Here is an 18,143-nt window from a genome sequence, read left to right as displayed (position 1 = left end):
AATGGACTTCTCTGACTTGCTGGAGGATGAGGCAGGTGCTGGGGGTGGTGAGATGCAGGACCCGGGAGACTGTCTCATGGGGCTCCCATGGGCGACAGGGAACAGACTGACTCAAGTGTCACAGCTCAGATCAGCCAAAGTCTGTACTCTGCTACTCACCTTCCTTGCTCCTCCCAGGACCTTGAAAACCACTGTTTCTGGTTGCTGGGACCAAAGCTTCCCTTGACTATCACAGCCCCAACTAGGTCTTCTCGACTATCCAGCTGTGCATCCCCCAGCTGGCCTATCCAGCACCTCTATCACAAAGTTCTCTACAAAACTCCCCAGAAATCTCTGGGACTACTTGTATCCTGACCTGTTGTCCTTCCAGCAGGTATCAGGGAGGTTGAAGTCTCCCATGAGAGCAGAGTTTGTCACTCAGAGGCTTCCTCAAGTTAAAGGCTTTGTGCCTTTCCTCCCATTGATGGGGTGGTCCGTAACATGCCCCCACCCCAAAGTCACCTTCCCACACCGTCCTCTGATCCTGACCCACGGGCGCACACCCAGAGGGTCACCCATCCTGTGGAGGAGCCCCATCCACCTGAGCTGCTCCCATTGTCCTTGCAAGGTGGGGCTCCTTGGTCATCAGAGGCGATGTCAGCCTGCTCAGCCCGGGGCAGGGCAGCACCCTCCCTCTCACTGGCTCATTTCTGGCTGGAGGCCCAAACACAAAGTTGGGCAGTGTTCAAGCGTTTGTGTAAGAAAAGGAACATATCTGCAAAACATCACGACCTCTCATGAAAAGAAGGTTTTGCTGAATCCACTTGCAAACATTACAGATGGAGAATGTATGGGACTCGGATATAAAAATTCCATTAATTTCAGGAAAATTGAATGTCTAAACCACTTGTAGAGTTTTGAACGACTACGTTCAAACATCTGTACCAAAGAAAGAGGTGAGGAGACTGGAGTTAATTTTTGACACAAACTATATTTTAAAATCCAGGAAAATTCATTCTCATTACATGTGGGAACTTCTGCTGGGTGGTAGCTTTGGCCCTGTACATTCACCCTGGACCTCCTCCTTTTTCTCTATGACCCTCCATATATGCTTGTGCCACTTGGGATATCATACGTCCCTCCGGATGGCCATGGCAAGGAGCACACTGTTGTGGGTACAGGCTTGTAACCCTTTTGATTTCTGGATGGGCTTAATGAGCAACCTACGCTCCTCATTTTGGGAGCATGGACAGCCTTTACCACCTGCTACCCAGGGGATGTCAGTGGAGACACTCAACGTACCCAGGACATCCTTCTCCAGAACAGGAGACAAGGTCTCCTCTCATAGCTGGTATTTCTTCAGCAGCTCGCTTTGCCACTGCCGCTTCTTGTTGGGAAAGGCAACAGGGATCTTGATCTTACGGAATTCCTCGATGCATTTCCCCAGCTCAGACTCCAGCGCCCGTCTCTCCTCGCTCACCGCTGCTGCAGCCACAGGACTGACCTCCACCCCGTTCTCCTTCACTGCTGTGTGGTCACTGTTTCTCCTCTGCCCCATCTGCTTCACCTCCTCCAGCTTCTTCATGGACTTGGAGAAGTCCAGGGTGTTGGGGCGGGCTGGGCACTCCTCGGGGGCTTCTGGCCATGGCAAGGAGTCGGTGGGGCTGGGGTCCCTCACCTCTGACTGGGGGTCTTTGCCTAGGAGAGTCTCATCTGTGGCAGGAGTCAGGTTGGGCTCGTTGCAGCTGCTCATGCCGGAGGTTGCAAAGTCATCCCCACTGCTGGGGTCAGCTGGGTCCTGCCTCGTCTCATGGCTCTGCTCCGGCTCCTCTGGGTTGCCGTGGGCTGGGGAAGGAAAGCAGAGAGCTGCGTGAGGAGTCGGAGCTTGCACAGCCCCTGGTGACAGGCTGCATCTCGAGCCAGGCTGGGGTGCAGCCATGCTGGGGGGCAGGTAGCTCGTCTCCGTTGGGCACAGGGCACGTACAACTGGGTCCCTGTGGGGTGGCCAGCTGGGCAAGCAAAGCCCAGCCACCACTCTGGTGAGCCCTTCCCCAGGCCCTGGGGCCAGCCCCAGGTGGGCTTGTGGGGTCCTGGAAAGGTTATGGGCTTCCTGTGGTCTGTGGTTTTGTCTGCAGTGGTGCTGAGGGATGCTCAGCATGGGAGTGGTCCAAACCAGAAACCTGAGATGCAAGGGGCCCTGAAATAGAAGAAGAAATCACACAGCCTCCCACAAGACCTCGGGCAGGGCTTGCACATGCTTTTGTTTGTTAACAACAGTGGAAAACAAGCAGTGACTCTGCATGGGAAACAGCCGCTGTGTTTTAATTACCAGCTGCCAGGGAAAAGCAGGGAGAAAAGTTCATGGGAGCAGCTAAAAAGGCATTTAGCAGAGGTGCCCCTGCTCCCCTCCCCAGGTCTGCAAAGAGCAGCAAATGCATTTAAAGCCGAACCTTGCATGGGTGAGAAGGTGAGAGGGGTCTTGACCCAGCCCAGCAGACCCTTCCTGCACATCCCTCCTGACTGCTGGTGGCAGCCAAGCCATGCCATCACCTCTGGTGCTGTCCCACCAACAGTGGCTACCACACTGCTCTCATCACCCGAGGGATGTGGAGGAAGCTGAAGATGGGCTCGTGGGGCTCTGGAATTACCGTGGGATGTGACAGGCTCAGTGGTGGGACAGCCGAGGTGTCCACAGTGGGCTGAGACCACCTGGTGGGTTCAGGTCTGTGCCTGCCTAGGGCCAGACCCTGCACATCTGGCAGAGTTGTTCTCAAAATGTTGTTTAGCAGAGATTTGTTTTGAAAGTTGTTTTGTATTGGTTTTCTTTTTCCTTCCCCCTTAAAGTTCTTGTTTTTCTAAATATCTTTGGTAGAAACATGGGCCTTCCTGCTCTTTGGAGGCTTTGGGACAAGGGGCTGTTTCTTGTCATTGTTTTCATTTGCATGGCTGGGTTTTTTGGCCAGTGACTTTCTTCCCCTTACAATAACAAGAATTGTTTTTCCGAGCAGCAGTATCAACCTGGCAGCGGTTTTCATTGCTTCCTCTCAAAGCACTCAAAAAAGCTCCGCTTTAAAAAACCCCTGTGTGCAGCTTTAACCTGAGTAGTGCCTCCCATCTGCTGCTCTCCAGGTTGCCACTCTCAGTACCCCCGCCTGCCTTTCGGTTTCCAGCCGTCCTCCTGTTTCCACCGGCGCAGTGCTGGGGCTGAACGGTCACCCTTGCATTGCAAACACTCTGGTCATCACAGCAAAAGTGGATTGTGAAAAAAATGATCTGTGGGGTTTCATAGGAAGCAATTACCACCGGGGTGTGAATTATCCTCAACCTTTTCCCCTCCTCACGTCGCAGTTTTCCATACAGGACTATACAAGGGAGCGCACAGGACTCGGCAGTTACCGTCGGTAGCTAACGTTGCATATAGGCAGTCGATGAGCATCACCCAGTAATGAATCTGCCCAACGATGAACGGCAATTAGTGCTGCAACATCTGCCCTGACCAGATGTGCTCCAATCTTCGCTATGAACACATGAAAGCAATCAAAAGGGAGTTTGAGTCCTGATCAAAAGTGTAGATCTAGTATAGGAAAAGCAGCGGAGTCTGGGAGAGGCTGTCCTGGTGCCACCCTCCCCCTGGCTTCTCCCAGGGGAGTTTTCCCTGTCCCTTTTCTCTCAGGTTTGTTCCTCTCCTTTCTTTATCCCTTAAGGCACTTTTGACTATTGAGCTGCTGGATGCCCTCAGTGATGGCTCCACGAGCAGGTCTCCGTGTGGGAGGTCTGCCCGGGGGAGCTGAGGTAGGGAGGACCCCAGAGCAGCTGAGGTTGGCTTCAAGGTGAACCCACCAAATCCTGCTGAAAAGCCACTGTCCCATTTCTCTGAAGAGCTCTGAAAACAAAGATTTTTCTCTAAAATGTCTAAATTCCTGACCTGCTGGGATTTTTTTAAGTACATCTGCTAGCAGAGATATAAGGCAGGTTATAAAGTATTTCTATTTTAAATTCCTCATCCTATACTTTGCCCCCCTCCATGGAAGCAGAAAATGTCAAGGTGGATTTTCTTCTTCCTTGAAAACTTTTTGTAAGGACAGAGTATGTTTTTTTCCCCTCTTCCTTCCTGTTCTTTCTTTCTTTCTCTCTCTCTCTTTTTTTTTTTTTTTTTTCATTTTCTTGAACAGCTCCAGCACTGAAGTTACTAGAGGTGGAAAGCGTAAATGTCATCCATCACTGGGCAGAAATCTTGAAGGGTAGATTTTCTTTGCCAGATCTCTCCAGGAAGTTACAAGGATGCATCTTTGCCCCAAATTCTTTGACTGATGGAATGAAGTCTCTAAGTTCTTATACTGCTTTAAGCATCTTATCTGCGAGCCTCACAACTGCATTTGTGCAATGGGGAGCTAAAGCGTGGGGAACATAAGCTGATGAACCTGAATTCATACACGGAGTCTATGGCTTAGCTGGAGACTGAATTAAAATCTCGTCAGTTCTTCTCTAGCATCTTAGCTCCCAGACCATCCAGTGACTGTAGCTGCCTTGGTATAGCGTTTTTTTTCTAAAGCTTTCAAAACATTTTACATCACATTACTCCCAATTGAGGCACAGAAAAGTGAAATAACTTGTTTAAGGTCACCAGGCTGAGAACAAAACCAAGTCTCCTGAGTACGGCTTCTGCACGCTCACCATACCATACCATACCATACCATACCATACCATACCATACCATACCATACCATACCATACCATACCATACCATACCATACCATACCATACCATACCATACCATACCATACCATACCATACCATACCATACCATACCATACCATACCATACCATACCATACCATACCATACCATACCATACCATACCATACCATACCATACCATACTGCTTTCCTTTGTGTGGTCTGGCAAGGCTACTAACTGCAGCCTCCACAGTGTTGCAACCTCTCTGCTCTTGCTACATTCCCATTGCACCTGGGTCTGCCCGACACACACAGTGGGCTGCCGAGCCTGGGGAGAGCAGCACAACGGTGTAGACCCACACTGAAAGATCCCGTACTAGAATACAGGTTTGCTAAAGCGTTATTTCTTTGCTTTGAAACTGCTGAGGAGGTGGTCTTCAGGCCTTTCCTGTGCTTCTCCAGTGCACAGCTTTGTCCATAGCTTTTGCAGGTACCAGCAGCATAATTATGCTAATTTAGGTATGATGAGGTAGTTTAGACTATCTGTAGGTAGCCAAGGGACTTTGCGCAAAGGAACAAGTGAGTCTTAATGACTTGTCTTTGGAAATAGTCATTAATTGCCCATAACAATTTACTTACCTTTGTTCTGTCTCATTCACCAAGGGCATGTTATCCAGCTTGTTCTGGCTGGTTCTCAGACTCACATCTGATCTTGCACTCACTGCGAAATGAAGACCGCAGCAGGTTTTTATTTTCTCCCCATCACAGAACCACAGAATCTCTCAGGTTGGAAGGGAACCCATCAGGATCATCAAGTCCAGCTCCCTGCTCCTTGCAGGACCACCTAACACTAAACCATATGACTATGTTTTAATAAGTCCAGATGCTCCTTGAACTCTGACAGGCTTGGTGCCATGACCACTTCCCCAGGGAGCCTGGACCAGCAACTGACCACCATATGGTGCTGAAACACGTGGTTCCTCTTGGCCAAGCATCCTGGCCAAGCATCACAGCCCAGGAGTTCACCTGCATGGGCACATGTGTTTCCAAGCAGCAAAGGACTGGAGGGGAGCCAAAAGCAATGCAGATTTGCAGAAGTCTTCTGAGGAAAGTCAGCTCCATGTTGGAATTTGCAGGCTCCAACAACAGGCAGATGTCAAGGGGTGGATGTTCATCTTGGCCACTCCTGTACACTGGCCACCAGTAGGTATCCCATGACTGGTACAAGACACTTAACCCTGTCCATGAGACCAGAGTTTTTCTGTCCCCAGCTGAAAGGCTGGGGTGTGCTGTTAGGATGAGGGTGTGCTTTGTTCCATGTGTTAGTGATTTCAAGAGTGTGGGGATCACTTTGGCTGTCTGACCTGAACCAAACCTGACACCAAATGTCCTGGACTCTGAGGCAGTCCAGGTCTTCCAGGGTATTTCCTTGTCATTGATGTTCTTGATAGCTTTGGACAAATAACTTCATTTTTCCTCAGGCTAAGCTTCCCTCACGTTTGTGTGTCTTGACAGTGAGAGCCTGGCAATATGGGGATACAGCTCCTGGGATGATTCTAGATACCTCACAGCTCTTCTTCTGACTGCACCTCACAGCTACTGAACTGGGAAAAGAGATCTGCTATGCAGACCAAGTTTCTCACCACTTTTTACTTTTCTTAGACTTCGCTGTCTATGTGATGCTTCCGTCTGCTTTAGAGCATCAATTAGAGTGCAGAAGTGACACTTCCGACGCAGCCCCATGGTGCTGGTAGAAGCCCTGCTGAGTGCAATTATCGGGCTCCTGCACACGGTGAGCTCGTGCTTTGCAGGGGGAAGCACACACTGTCCCAACCCCTTGCTGCTTTTTTGGATAGCATTTTATTTTTCCAGAGTGTTTGACGAGATGAGCTCACGATGTGCCAGGAGCCTGGGGCTCAGGCTCACACTCTTGGGTTTGCTTCTCTGTCTCCGTGCTTCCAGCTGAAGGGGGTTGCCGTAAGGTCCTGATGTACACAGCTGAAGAGGAGGTTCATTCCTGGGGTGCCTCCCCAGCCAAACAGGGGATCTTCAGCTCAGACTGCATTGGACTCAATGGTCGCTTTTCCTTTTCCGTCATTTCCTGCAGAGACCCAAATTTCCCCAAAACAGAAAAGGAGATTCTTCTTTTTTGTCCCATACAAAAGTATTCTCTGAGCAAATACCAGGCAGCCAAGCAGAGCTGGGCATCAGAGGGAAAGCCCCACGAGGGGTAGAAGCAGAGCTCTGTGCATCTCAGACTATTTCTATTCCATGGCTTTACTTCAACAGCTCCTTTCCTTCTGGTTTTTAAATGAAAAAAAGCAGCAACACATTGCTTGGGGTCAAACAGGAACATCTCAGTTCCTTCACAACCTTATTAAACTCCTTTCCAGCCTCTTAAACTTAGGGTGATGTGGCACAAAGATGGGTGAAAATTCCAAAACAAGAGCTGGAAGAGCATGTTTAGTTTGTGCATGTGTGTGTGGCTGGAGAAGGGGGACAGGAGCCTGAACAGTTCACTGCAATCAAAGTTTTGCTTGCCCTAAAAGTGCATTCAGAATACAGATTTGCTCTTCATCCAAAGCTCTTACGTGAGATCCTGATAGTGACGGGGAGCATAGACTGTGTCCAGAAAGCAGGTGGTGATGGAAACAGTTGCAGGTTTTATAAGTATATAGAAAGAGCAACTTCCCCCAGAAAGTGCCAGCCTGTGTCTGCCCCGAGTTAAGCGATCACCGGTGGTGGCCAGCACAGGCTGGATGTTCACCAGGATGCACAGGGGGTATCCACAGCTTACCTACGCCCAACGCAATGCAGATGCTTCTGTGCAAGCTCCTAGACCCCATCAATCTCAGGTCCTGTCTCTACCTGAATTGTTCATTAAAAAGTCAAGCTGAGCCCAGAAAGCTGGGGTTTGCTCTCCTGGTTGGCTCTAATCTCCCTTATTTTGTCAAAGAAGGACAAGACTCAGCATAAATAAGTGTCTTTGACCCTATCTGCCAGCAGCAGTAGCCTATGCATTCCCAAGAGCCTCGGTTGCACCAGTTGTGCCAGCAAATGTTGTTGCTAAATCTGCAGCATCGGTGGCTGTTGTGAATGGATTAACTGCTATGGCAACCCCAGCAGGACCCGGGGGTGCCAGGACCAGGACGGACAAACAGCCTTTGGCTTTAAACTTCCCTGTTAAAACCCAAGGTCCCTTCGTTGCTCTGCAGAGTAATATATATAAATTTATCAGCACAGGCGCTGCTTTTGCTTTGCATATTCTAAAAATGTCTTTTAAATGGCTTTAATCCGGCTGGCAGATAGTGCTGGGAGCTTCATGTGCAGTTGTGCCAATGCCCTTTGCTCTCAGGCTGGTACCCAGGCCCTGCCACGCAGCCCTGGGAATGCCCGTTAGTGCTGAGCTGGCTCTCCACAGAGCCCTGGATCCCTTTGCAGAAGGTACCAAGCTCAGCAGGACGCACCAGCTAGGCTGGTTATCTGAGAAGTGCAGGTGGAGAGAGTGGCTTGAGCCCAAAACTCATTGCATGGGTGGCAGAAAACCTAGCTTGATTCTCCCCGCTATTTTAGTAATCAATTCCTGCTGTTACAAATCCTCAGCAAGAACCAGGAAAAAAAAACCAGCAAGGGGCACCTCTTGAAAGACCCAATCTTGCAGCCTTGAACAAATAATCCAGATTTTTCTCCATCATTCAGGTTGTCCTTTGCTGTCAGGAGGAGACAAGGTGGGTTCGGGAATCAGGGATTTCAGGTTTTTTTCCTGAGGGCTGATCGAAGCATGAGCTACTGTCCTTGGAGTGAAGGTCCAGCTCCCAAAGGCAGAGGAAAGCTGGTCAGCAGTATCTGCTGGCGTTGGTACCCTGTGTCCATGGATGCTCAATGCCCTGCAGTACCCCTTGGTGGGCAGTAGCTTTGTTTCCCCATTCCTCCCAGGCCCTCTGTGGTAAAGACGTTAAGAACAGTTTGTGAAGTGTGTAAATGATGGACATGTGCTCACAAACATCACCCTTTTCACCTCCTGTGGGTATGACGGTCACAACTTCACCTCTAATACAGATGTTTAGCTTGCAGGACCGTGGTACATGTACAGGCAACGTGGCTGCAGGAAAAAAAATACCCTCAAGAGTGTTCATCTAAATACAATAAGTATTGGCTGGGCGCTTGTGAATATACACACACACGGCAGGAATGGGTGTGATGTGGAAATGCCTCCATCCTGCAAGCCTGTGCACTGGAAAAATGCAGCAGCCCGGTGGAATGGGCATATGAACGCTGTCTAATTCAGACCTTATTTGCATTTAAATCAGCAAGTCTGTCATGAAGAACCTATGGATATCTAACTCAAAGCACCTTTTGTTCTACGTGACTTCTGTCAGTACCCAGGGTCTGTCTGGAGATGGAAGGAGCACCATAAAGGGTGCGTTTCTGCTGCTAAAGCCCCCGCCGTGATCTAAATCAGCGCTTACCATTCTCTAAGCCCCTCAGTGAATGCTGACACGATATCCATCAGTGGGCTAATTGCTCTTCTGAGTTCATGCCATGATGGTTTTAATCTCAACTTTCTCCTTATTTCCTCTGCTCCCTGGAGCTGGCAGAAGCTGACACGGCACAAGCGGAGCTGTGCGAGGGCTGTAGCCTGCCTGCTGAGGAAGGAGAGAACTGTGCCTGCGTGGCGCCTGGGGCTCTGACTGTGTGCTCTTTGCCTTAACCACACAGTTTATTGCTGCAATTCAAATCCGTGCCTGTGAAACTGTTTATGTTTCCCAAACATATCTTTTTTGTTGTTGTTTTGGAAGGGTACGAGCTCTGCTGCCAGTTTTAGACTGTTTCCTGCTCAGTGTGGATCTGTGCAGTCCCAATATTACTTCCCCCTTATTCATTAGCAGTGGATATTTGCCCAAGGGATAATGCCACTGGTTAATGTAGCATCTGCGCTAATCTGCTTCAGTTCTGGCACGCCTGCGGAAGGTGGGAGAAGCAGCAGCAAATCCCCCCCTCCAAGGGTCTCTCAACTCTCGCTGCCTTCTCTGGCATGGCTAGGCAGAAATTTTGCTTCCCCCTGGTGCTGGGGTGTCCCAGGTTCTTGCAAAGTCCTTTCTGAGAATAACATATGCATGCAATCTGCTGGAGGAGTGGCTGTGAAGTATCTGTGACGTGCCTCCCAAAGTATGGCCAGCTGAGGGGTGATGAATACATACATGATGGACAGCAGCTTTATTGGACCAAGACTTTGCATGATTGCTTCATTTGGACAGGCTTTTTGAGTGCAATGACTCTAGCTTTATGGCAGGGATGGGAATTACAGCACGTTTCATTTTGGCAAAGCAGAATGGTTTCAGATACAAGAGGTCAAATTCCGGTGACGGTGCAGAGCCAGGCCCTCAGATGTTGTAAGATGCTGCAACTGAGGCCAATGGAGCCATGCTGATTTACATCAGCAAAACATCTGGCCCAGGGTAGACATTTCAATACCACGTGAAGGAAAAGCAGCTTTCACTAGGCACTTCTTGTCAAGCCAATCAGTTTGGGTAAGACCTGCTTATTTCTTGGCAGGAATTAATCATCAATACTGTGTATGGCCAAGCCTTGCCATGAGGAGCTGCTCAGCTAAGAGGAGCAGCTCCTGGTCAGCCTGAGCTGGGTCCGCAGCTTGGAGTCCACAGGAAACAACAGCAGCTGGGGAGCAGCCACCCCTGTGCTGAGTCCTTCAAGCTGGAAGAGGCCAAGAGGTCTTTCCAAGGGCATGAGCTGGTGTTGGGAATGCCTTCCTGGAGCAAACCATCGCTAAAACCCAAATGGATGTCCCAGTGGGAGTTATCACATCGGTTATTACCACTCTGTTTGGTGCCCTTAAGGAATTGCCGGGTTTCTTAAACAGCTGAAATATTCCTTAACCTTACTCTAACAACCATAAAGGTATTTCAGCATATACTTAAAAGAATCATGGAATCGTTTAGGTTGGAAAAGACCTTTAAGATCATCAACTCCAACCATTAAACCAGCACTGTGAAGTCCATCACTAAATCGTGTCCCCAAGCACCACAGCTACGTGTTTTTTAAATGCTTCCAGGGATGGTGATTCCACTGCCTCCCTGGGCAGCCTGTCCCAGTGGTTGACTACCCTTTTGGTGAAGAAATTTTTCCTAATATCCAATCTAAACCTCCCCGGTCGCAACTTGAGGCTGTTTGCTCCTGACAATCATTGGCAGACTTTGAGGGTATGCACCCTTCTCAGGCCACCCATTTCTGTCCAGGATGAATTTGTCCCCAGCCACAGAAGATCGTCACTGGACATGTCCCTGAGGTGGGATGACAGTGTTCTGCCTGCATCCACAGCTTTGAAAAGGTTATAGAGGAAATAAATTGTGCAAATGAAAAAATGAAGCACAGAAATTGTTTGGCATTGATATTTGGGGGAGAAGAGGGATTCTTGGGCTCTCCTAGTCATTGGCTGTAAGGTCATGAAAGGACATTAAGTCTTACATGGTTAGAAGCCCCAGAAATTAACCACTACCCGTTGAGTTTCTGCTTCACTGGGTTCCCTCTACATGAGCAAATGAAAGACAGGTGAATCCAGCAAAGCAGCAGGTCCCCACACCGGGATTTGCATCTTCATGTCTTTTGTTGGGAAATTCCAGCAAACAGGTGTTTGTACTTTCTCCCATGTCAGGAAACAGCAAAGGTTGTCTTGTGGTTTCTCAGGAGGAGGTCAAGGCTGATTGTGTTTTTGGGAAGGGATGAACGCTTGCAACCCAGGAGATGTGATTCAGCCTTTTCACCTGCTCTCTGCTATGGCATGCACACTGGGAAACTGATTTCTGGAAGCAGCTCAGCATGGGAAATCTGTTGAGCGTGGGAGAGCCTATAGTGCCCTGGTGTTGACTTACGATTCACTTAAATATACAGCAAGTCCGCACCAGTACAGGTACATCTGGTGAGAGCGGTGACTTGGAGGATCCACCTTGCCCAGGATCGAGGCTCATGAGCAGAGACCTCGCACTGCCTGGAATTCTGCCAGAAGACACCCTGCCACCCTCCTGTGATAAAGCTGAGCAGTAGGGTCGTGGGGGCTAAACTAGAGCACCCCAGGTTGCACTGCAGGCTATGAAGAAAACCATGAAGCTTGCATACAGGAAGCCTCAAGCCCACATCCCATCTTCCCACCTGATGGAATGAGGTTATAATAGCAGTCCAGACCCAGTCACAGTTCCTCCAGAAGAGACAGCCCTTACCGTGCCATCTGCCTCTCACCGGCCAGTTCTCCAGTCTGGGGTGTCCTCCCCGAACTGAGTGCAAGCCAATGAGCCTTTAACTCCAAGCCTGGGCCAAGCTTGGCATAGGTGTAACTAGAATCAGGAGTAAATCGTTAGGGATGAAGGAATGGGATACAGCAGGAAGAGGGAGAGACTATGACACGGGGCTGGCAGGAACACGTGTCCCTGTCGAGCGCCTGCTGCTAAAGGCGGGTCCCTCGAGCTGACCAGAGCAGGGCTCTGCAGGCTGTGACTGCAGGCACCCCGGCACAGCACACTGGCACGTTTCTCACCTGGAAGTACTTCTGCTGTGTCTGTCTTGAGATCCAGGATGGGTTCAGAAGAAGACATGTGCTTTTTGGGGCTGTACTCCGTTTCTGAAGGCTCGGGAATAGGCAGGCTAAGCCAGGAGCTACCTAAAAATGTCAAGACCGAAAGAAGAAAATCTTAGATGGCAAGCGATGCTCAGGGAGTGTGACAAGGGGCCAGGGTGGCATGCGGTGCCCACACTAGACATCTGGTTGCCCGCAGAGTCTAAAGCACCTCCCAAGGCAGCGCACTGGGTGTCTAGAGCAGGGAGTGATCTGGACAGCATCTGCTGTGATCCTCCCCTGTGCCTCTCCCAGCCCCCTTCTTAGGGTGGTATTTCAGCTATGGGAAGTGCCTGCAACCACCTCCCACAGCCTCCCACTGTGCATTGCTATTCTTCTTCTTTGAAGCTCTTCTTCTGCCTCTTTCCTAAACCTTTACACCACTGGATTTCAAGACATTGCTTCATTACCACTGAATTTGCAAACAGTGAGGAAATACCAAAGTGTTTATCCTAAACTAAGATTAGTGCTCCAGTTCTTCCATCTTTGTCTTTCCTGATGTTTCTGTGCAGATACTTAAATTTCCCGTATAGCACACATACAGCTTTGGTTCTAATTGTAGTTCCTACCCCACCCATAAAAGGGATTTTCCTCTCCATGGCAGCCTCAGAGCTGGATCATCCCACTGGCATGCAGCACAATAAATCCAGACTTCTTTGTTTCTACTTGCTCTGCCCACAACAGTGGCTGCTGCCTCTGCAAGACATGCTTGTGTGGGGCAGATCTGCTAGAAATCCCCCCAAATCATTTGGGATTGGCATCTCTGGGCTGCTCACATGTCCAGAGGCTGCTGTGTGCACTGCAGGAGTGAAGTCAGAGTGGGGCACACATATGTGCATACGTACACACATACACAGCCCAGTGCGTGGCCCTCCACACCCTCTCATCATGGTAGGTCTCCTTTTTACTCTACAAACACACATAGCATGCTGGAAAAATAGGCTGTGTCTGGCAGGAGAAGTTTCAAGGGTGCTAGCGTGTCTGCCTGCACCCCACGTCCCGCAGTGGCGCAGGGCAGAGGCACGTGCCTTGTAAGCACATTCAAGTCCCCACTTTCCCCCCTGGCTCCCATGCATCCGCACGCTGTATGCTGACACCGTGTGACACACAGGCACACTCTTGCTTTGATCTAAATATTTCAGTGCTAAATACCCCACTGAAGTACTTGTACACTGCTGCGGGTCCAGCACAGGGCACAACACAGCCGTGACCCAGCCAGGTCCCTGCGATACAGCCACTGTGTCCACTGATCTCACCGATGCTCTTCCGAACTCCTTTTTCACACACTTGAAGCTGCTGCTCATCTTCGGGGCAGGTATCTCCGCTCTACCACACCCACAAGCTAAGAATCACTGTCAAACAGCTGATGAGCAGCTGTAGACCAGAACATAGGCTCTCCACGCATCGGAGATGGAGACACCATGTGCCACACTGGCTCTGCCTTTCCAAAAGCTGGACCACTGCTTGCCCAACTGACACGGCAGCTAAGTGGAGCTTTCTCAGTGCAGCCACCTCTGCTCTTGCGGAGGGATAAGCAGCATTTGGCCAAAGTGCCCCTGATTTGGCACGCAATGAAGATGTACTCTACCTCGCCATGGGAAGCAAGGGGTGGAACTGCGTGCCCCAACCTCTGCAAGACCAAGAGCTGAGCAGCTTTCTGTGGCTTGTGGTTGTCAGAAACCAGGACAAAAACCCCTGACAGACAAATTGGTCATGCCTGACCTCCACAATCCAGCACTCATGGACCAGAATAAGATGCTCTATCCAGGAGAGGGCAGCAGAATCCCAGCATGCTCCATGCCTATTGCCACCATCATCAGCTGTGGTTTCCGAGAGTCAATTTCTTACTCTGTCCTAAGATGTAAACACATCTTTCTACTTCTCTTGACAACAATCTTCATCCAGAGACTCTGTCAAAGTCTTTGTGGTCACTGTATGTCAGTGCATCTATAAAAGTTTCTAGATAATCATAGAATCATTTAGGTTGGAAAAGACCTTTAGGATCACGTCCCAGAGTAGCTGGTTTTGCACTCAGTTAAGCAGAAGGACTGTCTGCAGTCCCAAATTAAAATCTAGAGGAGGAAGGCTGAGTCAAATTCAGTGCCATGGGGCCCTAGCAAACCCTTTTGGGAGCTGCGTGGGATGAGCAGGGCAGAGCTCAGCCGCCCAACAGTCACCGTGAACAATGTCCTTTCTGGCAGACCTGACCCCTCTCTCCTGCGATTGCAGATGCCCCTGATCGCAGGACACAGGGAACAGCAGCCAACCCCTCCGCATGGGACAAGAGAACATGGGGTTGAGTTGAGGTCCTGGCATGCAAGTGGAGGAGGAAAGAGTTTTCAGTGGCATGAGAACTGCAACGCTGAGGCTCCATCACTAAATTTTCATGGCTGAGGTTCCCCAGGCACCTTCCAAACACCTGCCCAGCATCCAGCAGACCTTCAGCAGGGGCCAGGCCACTGGGTTTCTTCTTCCACATGCTGTCATGCAGCAGATGAGAGTGGCGGTGCAAGCCAGTGCTTATTAAAGATTTAAAAGGCAAGCTGTCAGCACTGCTGCTAAAGATGGGCTTTTCCTCATATAGCTCTATCCCTCTCTAATACTAATAGGATTGGAAGGAGGAGGGGACATGGCAACGTACCGACCAACTGAGGGTGAATGTTTTTTTACTTGCACAGGCTTTGCACACCTTGAGGGATCTTTCCACCAATTTGCTTATCTTCCAGCACCCTCCTGGGTTTTCTGGGATTTTGGGTTAATCCCTCCTACTCTGCAAAGGGAGGTGGTGCAGCCTGGGAGCAGAGGCACAGAGGAGAAACTGCTCTCTCCTGCCTGTCCCTCCTCCTGACACCTCTGCCAAGTGAACACAAGATGCCCTCCCGCCTCCCCCGCAAGCTGGCAGAGGGGTCTGTGTTCTCCGTGTCTGTCACCGGAACAACTGCATTAAACCCCATTTTGTTTAAAATTACAGCTGGGCAATGGCTGGAGTTTCCATTTTTGCAAGGACTTTTTGGGATCGGAAGCCTGGATTTGGACCAGGCTGGAACAAACACAAAGAGTTTCATCCTTCTCTGCAAAGGAAGATGCTAAAATCAAAACCCATTCCAGCATCATTTCTCAAGCTATTAAACTTTCTTTTTTAGTGATAGATCCTATAAACATTTTTTCAAAAGGCATTTTGACATGATGCAAACTGCCTGAATGTGTGATTTCCTTCTAAAATGGAGCAAAACTAGACCAATTTCAGGATAAAGTTGAAGTTAAATCTATGGCGATAGAGGTCAGTTTCATCCCAGTTTTTCTTTCCCACTCTACTTAGTATTTCACTCTCTCACTCTCCCCTTTGGTTAAATTAATTAAGTTTGTGAATCACTGAGATTAACTGATACTGAAGGACACAGTATAAATAGTTTTGCTTAATTGCCTGTAGCCAAAGGTGGGGGCAGCAAACTTCACCTCTTCTTCACAGATAGGGTTGGGGTTTCTTCTGCAGGGAGTCAGCAGGGAGGATAACTGGCAACCCCCCGCCCCGTGCCCCTGGAATCAGCCTCCTTGTCTGTCAGGGGATTCCCCCGGTCTCTGCATCCTCCTCCTGACCTGCAGGATTTCTCCCATAGCCACAGTCGCTCTGTGCCCTGCACACCCCTGGACCTGCCACAGCTTCCCAGCAAGAGCTACCAAGAGCACCCACGGTACCAGCTCAGCGGGGTCAAACTCCCCGCTGCACTGGCCTGGATGAGGCGTTACTGCCGAGAGAGCTGCCCAATTTGCAGCATCCAGGATTTCACCCACTGATGGGGGAGACAACCAAATGTCCATGGTCACATAGGGATGCAGAAACAGAGTCAGGAATGAGCTCAGATCTCATGATAGAAAAAAACCCCAACCTCATAATGACACCACACAATACAGTGTAGTGTCTTGGGAGTTTCTGTGCTGCAGAGCTCTCCAGGCGTATGAGGGATTGCATGTGTTCATAGCAATGACTTCAACACCATTAGCTCATCTTGCTCTTTAATCAGTGCCATATGTGCAACGTATAGGCAGGCTGTGTATCACATCCAGTTTATGGCTGGATTGGAAGTGACGGCCTTGAAACCATAAAATGGTAGTTAAAGTCATCATAATTCTTTTGCTGTCTTTTACCTTCTAAACTCAGGACATGCAATTGGCTGGTGCTCTTGGTCTTAGTCCTGGGTTAAATGTGTCTTTGGTGATGGGCACAACGACAGAGGAGAGGAGAGGAGAGGAGAGGGGATGGGGAGGCAAGCCAGGAAACGAATGCTCCGTTGGAGTCAGCCAGAGCAGGGCTTGAGGAAATCCAGATCTTGGCTTGTCCATCTGGCAGGACTGAATCACGAGAAGGCAGTTATTAAAGAGATACAGGTTTTTGTTGGTCCCCTGCCAGTCTCGTTCAACAAGGAGGCAAATGAGCAAATAAAACAGAAGCCCCCCTGGTTTCACTGACACCGTGTGGCAGGTGAAGCCACCTCTGCCTGCCGGTGCCAGAAGCCTGGGGTCTGTCCAGCCCACAGTGAGAGGGTCAATGCTTCCCCCACCTCACAAGCATGGAAACACAGGTCAGGAGGCATAAAGACTTGTCCAGGGTTGAGATGGAAGCCCCTCGCCTGAGCTAAAACTTTACATCCTATCCTTCTGGGGCTGTACACACCCCTTCTCTGAGCTGTTTTCCCTCATCAAGGCACAGCTTCAGCCATAGTATTTGAAAAGTCCATTTCAGCAATAAGGAGATGGCAGAAAGGACAGCGTTGTCTTGGCTCAACATTTCCACCTAGCCAATTTCCTTGCTCTCTCCAGGGAACACCATCCAGATGGTCTAACCTTTCTGTTTTCTGCTAAAACTCAGCTATATTGTGCCATTTTGAATGGAAAACAGCTCCCCAGTCAAGTGCTTCTTGTTCTTTGGGCTCACCAGTTTACAAAAAACCCAACCAATTCCTGCCCACAACCCCCGTGTGCAAAGTGGAAGGTTCCTTCAAGAGCACCAAGGCAGCACTTGTATGGGAGTCAATGAGGAAAGGTGAGGAACGTGTTCCTCATGTCACAGCTTCCAGGAGAACTGTACATATGAACATGCTGTTCCCAATGATCGTTCCTTGGCAGTGTCTGCTGCACAGAACAGCCTCCAGCTGTCTGTCTTTAGACAGGAACCTGCATTTCTCTGAATTTTCCAGGAGTCACTTTCAGAAAGCGGCCCCATCGGCAGTTTCCAAGTGGATGTAACTGCCCTCGCTTCCTATCCAGATGTTTTTGCCAAGCAGAAAATCCACAAACTAATGGCCTCGTGGGGAGATTCCAGGCAGGGCTGGGAGATTTCTGAGTTTGGTGGCCAAATTGGAAGTGTCAGCCACAGGAAGGCAAGAGGGAAAGGTGAGGATCATTGCAACTCTTAATATACTGGGGGGAACAGCAAACTGGAATCCTTTCTTCATGTCAAACCAAATTTTTTCCTCAACACCAAAGGGAAGAGTTGCATTTTGCATTTGGTTAAGAAAAGCAAAGGGTTAAATTCCCCAAAGCAAGGCGGCTGCCCAGGAAAGGCACTGCCTGTCTGCACGGAGCAGGTGATGTCCCGTACGTGTAACATGGATCCACATTTCCTTCATCCAAGCGGAGTCTTAGCTTCTGGGTGAGAAGAAAGGGGAAATGGCCTCTCCTCTTTCTCCTCCTTCCAGAAATTCTTGTCCTATTTTGCAGAAACTCTGCCCAGTTTGACCCAGATCTGTGAGAACTTTGGGGTCAGGCAACACAGCAACGTGCTGCAGTGTGCTCTGTGTTTCGGTGCCCCTGGTGAGCATCTTCCTCTTGGAGACTCACACCAGACTTCATGGCTTTCCCTTC

At 49.7% G+C, this 18,143-nt stretch overlaps 1 protein-coding gene across 1 annotated transcript in view; it reads right to left on the bottom strand.

Annotated features, from left to right (window-relative positions):
• Positions 1 to 954: 954 nt before the first annotated feature.
• LOC121097498 (BTB/POZ domain-containing protein KCTD12-like) overlaps positions 955 to 18,143 on the bottom strand; it is a 42,326-nt gene continuing 25,137 nt past the window's right edge. The window contains exons 4-5 of the mRNA XM_040614549.1: positions 12,204 to 12,326; positions 955 to 1,824 (exon numbers count right to left, since the gene is read on the bottom strand). Coding sequence (XP_040470483.1) covers positions 1,322 to 1,824; positions 12,204 to 12,326 — 626 coding nt within the window. The 3' untranslated portion in view covers positions 955 to 1,321. The remainder of the gene's footprint in view (positions 1,825 to 12,203; positions 12,327 to 18,143) is intronic.

The sequence above is a fragment of the Falco naumanni genome, chromosome 14 (assembly GCF_017639655.2).
Source record: "Falco naumanni isolate bFalNau1 chromosome 14, bFalNau1.pat, whole genome shotgun sequence".
NCBI lineage: Eukaryota > Metazoa > Chordata > Aves > Falconiformes > Falconidae > Falco > Falco naumanni.
The sequence above is the reverse complement of the archived record's forward strand: the minus strand, read 5'-3'. Positions and strand labels throughout refer to the sequence as shown.